The 7,261-nt window shown below is 42.0% G+C and overlaps 1 protein-coding gene and 1 pseudogene across 1 annotated transcript in view; one reads left to right on the forward strand and one right to left on the reverse strand.

The window, feature by feature from the left end:
* Window positions 1-7,261, reverse strand: part of HHAT (hedgehog acyltransferase) — a 501,005-nt gene that overhangs the window by 488,259 nt on the left and 5,485 nt on the right. The window contains exon 2 of the mRNA XM_006834198.1: window positions 984-1,051. Within this exon, the coding sequence (XP_006834261.1) occupies window positions 984-1,051 (68 nt within the window). The remainder of the gene's footprint in view (window positions 1-983; window positions 1,052-7,261) is intronic.
* LOC102823765 lies at window positions 3,126-3,621 on the forward strand (annotated as a pseudogene).

The following is a 7,261-nucleotide window of genomic DNA, read 5'->3' on the forward strand; positions in this document are numbered from 1 at the left end:
GCAGTCTTGTAGTTTAGCTTACCCTTGACACAGTCTAAAGAACAGAATTGCTTCTGGTCCCATCTACAAGGGTTCAGGTATATGTCAGAATAACATTACCTAAGTGGGTGAAATAAAATCGTAGCACAAGACAAACCAGCTCACTGTCGTAGCGGTACTACAACACTGTGTTCATTGTGCCCCCAGAAAACAAGTGTTGGAATTCTAACCCCATGTCTATGGGTTATAATTCCGAGTGGAAACAGGGATTTGTTCTGCTAATGAGGTCACCCCAGTGTGGGGTGGACACTATTCATCTCCGAGCATAAAAGAGGCACGCAGCCACACAGATCAGCAAACACATATGAAGAAAGGCAGACTGTACCCGAAGATGTTGGAGGCAGATAAATCTACAAATAAATCCCAGGAACTACAAGGACTGAGATAGACAAAAAGCAGTGCCCACCCTTCTAGAGCCAAGAGCTGCATTTGAACTTTTAGCCTCCTGAAGTCTGAGAAAATCCATGTCTGTTCTTTAGGGTCATCACTCGTGGTACCGCTGTTACAGCAGCTCTAGGAGTCCAAGACGCAGGAAGAAGCTAAGAGGCAGAAGCGTGCTCTGCTACAGTGCACTGGACCTGGGGAACTAAGGCAAGAAGGACAAGGGCTGCGTACAGAGTCCAGGGGCTACATCTGATGCTAACAACAGATATAGGCAACTCAGAAAAACGTGCTGTTCTTTATAAGAGTGAACTGTGTACTAGCTGATCAGGTTACATAATCTGATTTCTGGTATCTTGAGAAGAAAACAGGAGAGAAAGAAAGACCATGGGGATATGCCTGCCCCGACCAATCATACACACAGTGTTACAACAGAAAAGGTACTTAACTCCAAATTCTTACTGAAAACTCTGCTGGGATCAACACAAAACACAAAAATGATACAAAATATTGAAACCAGAGGTTTGGACTTTGAGAATGCTTATTACGTATCTACTTCATACCTTCTTCAATCCTCCAAACAAAGCATCAGTCTCCAGCTCAAATTCTTGGTCCAGTTCCTCTTCATGTTCTGACAAGGAAAAGAGTCCGCATTAGTCACAAGTCTAAATAGAGCTCTGCTGACTTAATACCAGAGGCACTACAAGAAATTGGAATATGTCTATGGAAAAAGCTGCCTCTGATGCAATAGGTACATTTATCAATAAACGATAAGTTGAAACTAAATGATAGAACAAAATCTGTATTTAAATACTTCCTGTGGGTATACAACAACCAAGCAATGTAACAGTGGAAGATACTAGGGATGAAACAGAACAAGAGTGTCATGGCTTTTGCACACAGTGTTGATGGGTACTATAAAATGGGAAGTATGAAGTTGCAGTTAGGCACTGACCCTTTCTGTTAGAGCTGCAAACACAGAAGCTGGCAGAAACCTCTGGGTTTATTAAGGTAAAGAGGGTAGAAAACCTCTATTTCTTCCCTTTTCTATTTTGTTTTCACTTTTAGACTGATGTCTTAAGACATCCAAATTATGTAGAATTAAAACAATGAAGATACATGAGGTTTTTTTCTTCCCCTCTTCATCTTCCCTTCTAGAATAGAGTGTGTTCCCCAGCAGTAAAATGTACAAGCCAAGAACCTAACTTCCTGAGGCTGGAACACAGCTCCCTCTAGTGGGCATAAGAAAACATCTGCGAAACAGGAAAGTTAGGAAATCCAGTCAAAATACAAAAGGAGCCACATAAACAATTTTCAAATTTTTAGCAGCCACACTTTAAAAGGTAGACAGAAACAGGTGAGATGAATTTAATGTATTTTATTTTCCCCAGCGTATACAAAATATTTCAACATATGAATATTAAATAATTACCAATGATTTATTTTGCATGCCATTGTTATACTAATTGTTTAAATCACAATGTACAAGTTATACTTACAACCCATCTCAGTTCAGAGTAGCCACATAGCAAATGCTCATTAGTTGCATGTGTCTAATGTATTGGCTATGTATTAGATAGCATAGTTCCGGACCAACAATCTCTTTTCCTGTTTTATTGAAGTCCTACAAAATTACCCTTGTCTGATTTCTTGACACCAACGAATGCTATATGGCCTACCTTTAAAATTGTTGTTGTGTGCGGTGGAGTTGGTTTCGACTCATAGTGACCCTGGACAGGGTTTTCGAGGCTATAAATCTTTTATCGGAGCAGAAAGCCTCATCTTTCTCCTGCACAACAGCTGGTAGTTTCAAACTGCTGACTGTGAGATTACCAGTCCAATTCGTAACCACTGCGCTACCAGAGCTCCTTACTTTTAAAATTACAACAGCTTAAATCCATTCAAATTCAAGACCTGTTTGGATATCACTGTCTTAAGTTAGCTGAAGTTTTACACCAGCAGAATCCAGTTCACAGAATAGAAGCAAAGCTGAGATCCGGCAACACAAAATCTTCCCAGGAAGAGCTAATGTGCACCAGGACTTCTCCAATGAAACCTTCCTAGGGAACAATCTAGAGTTCCCCCAGTGTTGTAGACAGTTAATACACTCAACTGCTAACTGAAGGGGTGGAGGTTTGAGTTCACGCAGAAAGGCCTAACGTATCTATCTACAAGGGAAAATTAAAAGGCATTGTTACAGTTCAGACATGGTTTTATTCTAAATAAAATATGTTTAAACATGTTTCTGCAGTCAGTGGAAGGTTGTAGACAAGTTTTCTCAGTAACACACTTGCCTGATTAGGGTGCCTTCAAAAAAAAAAAAAGTCCAATCAAAACAGTGGCTTCTGAAGGAATCTGCTGGGCCTGTTCAATTTGAAGCAGAGAAGGCAGCACAGAAGGTTATAGGGATTGTTTTGGGGGATTCCACAGGGGTAATTTTGATAGGAAGTCCTAGTGTGGCGTTGTAAGATAAGCACTCAACTGCAAGCTCAGTTTGAACCGTAAGCTCGGGGTTCAAATTCACCCGGTGCTCCTTGGAAACCCTGATCAGGGTTGCTATGAATCTGAACTGACTCGACGGCACTTAACAACACTAACAATTTTGACAGATTTTTTTTGAAGGACATAGGATAATCACAGGGGTCTATGAGGAAAAAGTTTTAAGAAAGCTCAAAACTGCATTGGGGTAATTCTTCAGCTTGGCCATGATGGATTTTTCTGGCCCTGCTAAGCAGCTCCTGTCTCTGAACCCACAGCAACAGGCCAAGTTTCCGAAGCAGATGGTGCAGGCCCGCTGGTGCACAACCCAGTTCCAGACATGCCTCATCATTTGGAAGAAAAACTTACTCCTGGAGTAGTGTATATGGGCCACTTACCCCAAGGTCTTTTCAAACCCTAACTCAAGTCAGGTATTTCTCCCAATTTGGTACTGGTACCCAACTCAGATTGTCTAGAAGTAGAAAGCCTGGAAATAATGAAGGCTATGCCTTTTTGGAGTTTGAGTCTGTTGATGTTGCTAAGCTAGCTGCTGAAACGATGAACAAGTGCCTTTTTGGTGAAAGACTCTTGAAATGAGATTTTAAACCACCTGAAAAAATACATGAAAAACTTTTCAAAGACTGGGATGTTCCCTTTTCAAAGCCATCGAATCCAGCTGTGACACAGTAGAATAAGAAACGGACACCTACAGAAGCAATTTAAGAAATATTACATAGGAAGAAGATAGTTTAAAAGGGAATCGATGATTTTCCTCCATTGATTTTACCAAAATAAATCCAAAATGTTTCGAACACTGATCTTCAGAACGCTACGAATACCCAGGGCTCTACACCAGTTTGTACACCATCATTTTTAGAGAGACGAAAATCTCTCTCAAAGTGACAGAAATTAATGGTGACCGACTCGATGGCACTTAACAACAACAACAACATGAAGATAATGAGATGATGTTCAAACAGCATGCTGTTGAGGTAAAAGAAGACACCCAAGAGACTAAAATACCTACACACTTGGGGAAAAGAAAAAGCAAACCATGATTCTGAATGTATTATGTATATTGTTTCTTTTGAAAAAAATACGGTGATTTTATTGTTAGCTGAGTCTTTAAATGTTACTAGGTGCAGTGATGCACACACACAGGCACACTCTATGGAGGAAAGCATTGGTTCAAGTGAAACTGTTGGTAGCCTGGCCTGTTTACCCTTGCTGAAATGCAGAGATGTTGTAATCTGCACATGCAGCGGCTTTGCCCTGTTAGCTTCTGTTGCATTACTTCATAGTTGTCTTTAGTTACTGTGCAGTGACCAACTTTTACCATTCTTTGTAAAAAAAATTGAAAAACAGAAAAGAAACTGCATTTGGTGAGGAAAAGGATAGGAAAGTGGCACCGAGAAATTCTGTTCCATCATGGCAACGTATCTGCTCTTTGAGGGTAGGTAGCAAGGACTGTTCTATAAAAATGTCACTAGGAAATCTTACCCCAACTACCCTATACCCTTAGTCTTGTCCCTTTTAAGACTTCTTTTTGTTTCCAAACTCAAAGAACATTGAAAAGAAACACAATTTGAGTCCCTTTGAGGATACCCAAACTGTGATTTTGATGTGGTATAAATCAAAGAGCACAGAATTTTTTGAGGAAAAGATAACAAATGGAAACATCTTCCAAAGTGCACAGACCCAGATGGAAGATATGTCCACAAGTTTTATGATCTTGTACCAATACTTTTTGACTCACCCCCATATATCCACAAAAAAAAAAAAATCTGCAATGGAAAACTCTGTGGAGCACAGTTCTTCTCCGGCATCATGGGTTCCCATGAGTTGGAGTCAACTCAATGACAATTGGTTTGTTTGCTTGCTCTCATTTGTTGGTTTGTAACACTCCCTTAGACTCTCCCTTTGGGCAGGACTGGAGTTTTCATAACTCAAATACAGCCAAGCAAAAGAGTGCTGCGAACAGAAGACACACTGGAAGCCAATACTCCCATCACCTCGAGGACCACTGTCAATTGGAAGAAATGCCAGAACATGCCTAAGAAGAAGGATAGACAAGAAGACAGTGTCAAAGATTGCCGGGACTGTGTAATGCCCTTGACCACAGGTAACAATGGAACCAAGGAGCAAAGCACAAACAGAACACTTGCAGTCTTAGTTGTGCCACAACACGGTACACTAGTAATGGTGGCTAAGGAGCCCTGGTTGTGCAACAGGATACTGCATTGAACCACAATGTAGGTTTGAACCACAAGATCAGAGGTTCAAACACACTAGTCGCACCTCAGAAACCCTATACAGGGTTGCTTGTGAGTCAGAACCAACTTGATGGCGCTTAACAAGAAGAAGAAGATAGACCATGCACTTGGGTTCATTTACAAAGACTGTGTTAATGAAAGGGCTCCTGTTGGGTAGTTGGAGTCCTAGTGTGGTGCTGTGGGTTAATGCAAAGTCGGTTTAAACTGCAAGGTCTGTGGTTCAAGTTCACCAGCCTCTCCTTGGAAGCCTTATACAGGGTCATTATGGGTCAGAACTCGACAGGCACTTAACAACAAAATTGGTTAGAATAAGGAAAGAAAAGGGGGTCTCAAATCACTACAAATATGGCATGACTCAGCACGAAACATGCCAACCTCAGCAATAAGGAGTTTCAAAGAAGGGAATTATAGGAGAAGATCACTGGCAAAGTGGGATAAAGCATTGGATGGCAAGGTCAATTTGAACCACAAGGTTGGCAGTTCAAACTCACCAGCTGTTCCTTGGAAACCCTATACAGGGTCGTTACGAGTCAGATCCAACTCAATGGTACTTAACAACAACAACAAACACAACTTTATGGAGTCTTGGTGTGGCGCTATGGGATAAAGCACTGGACCACAAGGTCAGTTTGAGCTGCAATTTCAGTGGTTCAAATTCACCTGCCACTCCTTGGAAACCCTATACAGGGTCGCTGTGAGTTGATACCAACTCAACAGCACTTAAAAACAAGAACACAACTTAATGGTTTCACGTAAGAAGATCGGAGGAGATTTTCAAGCCAAAAACTCAAGTTTTCCTTTGTTTACTCCTCCATTTAAAAGCCAGTCACGAGGCTTCCTGCAGAGCCTCTGCAATACATAAGACTATAGGTAGAAGCCTGAACCATATCCAGATCTCCAGAGATGGGAAATTTCCACTTGAAAGGATGAGCAGACCAGCCTGGAACGGCTAGAAGAATAGAAGAAACTTCTCGAAAGAAAGACCTACAGGAAGAATACAAAACAATAGAGGCAGACGGACTGTTACTACAAGAACAAACAAGTTGCTTGCCCAGGAAACATCAAAGCAAGTGATTGGGTCCCCTCAGTGCAAAACCCCTTCCTAGACTAAGACTCAATGGGAATACACGCTCTGATTGGTGACCAGGCTCGTCACCAATTAGGGGAAGTGAGGGAAAAACAACAATGAACTGGTGAGCTAAGCCCAACAATATGGAGAGTGAAGCGTTCAACTGATAAAAAGAGAGGGCATATGCACAAGAACACCCACACTTGCAGATAATACCCACTTGACCTGGCTTCAATGACCGGATGATCAGAGGTCAACCAGAAGAACAAAGAAGAGGAAAAAAAGTGTAATCTGATGCAATTTGATGGACTTGACCTACACCTATGGAAGCAGTAGGTCAAAAGAGGGAACAAATTCTTACAGCAAAAATCATTCCCACCCCCTCCACACAGAGTAGACAAGGATGGGCAACTTGGACATTGGCTACCCAAAATGGGGGGGGGGGGGGGGGGTAGGGCTACAAAGGCAAGAAGCAACTGGCTTACAAGCTTTCAAGAGGGAACCTAGAGACAGGGGACCTGGAGGAAGGCAGAATCTCCAGTGAGTAGCATCCAATCTGCCTAGGCGGAATTGATGAAATGAAATGCAGATGGTTCTCTTGTGATACAATAGTGAATAATAGTTATCAGGACTGATTATGAAGGTTGGAAATGTAAAGGTAGACATTTTATAGCAAGAAAGGGAGTGATTAACTTTTCAGTCTAGGAGCAAAGGTCCCTGGGACCATCAACAGAGAAGAGCCAAGAGCAGGACCCTATCCGGAGAAACAGTGATGCCTGAGATGGAGGCAGCGACAATGACGTGGAGCGATGAAGCAGCTGGGGGCTTTAGATCCAGAGAGGGAGAGTGACTGTGTGCTGAAGACTGGGGGGTCGGGGGGTAGTGTAAGGGGCAGGCTTGCAGGGTATACCCTTTGGTTGGTTGATGATTCATGGAGGGGATTGTAACCATGGTAATGAGACGATATACGATAGAATGAATGTAAAACTAATGTTCTCCCATGTAAACTATCATATAATTC

Source organism: Chrysochloris asiatica, unplaced genomic scaffold (assembly GCF_000296735.1).
Source record: "Chrysochloris asiatica unplaced genomic scaffold, ChrAsi1.0 scaffold00009, whole genome shotgun sequence".
NCBI lineage: Eukaryota > Metazoa > Chordata > Mammalia > Afrosoricida > Chrysochloridae > Chrysochloris > Chrysochloris asiatica.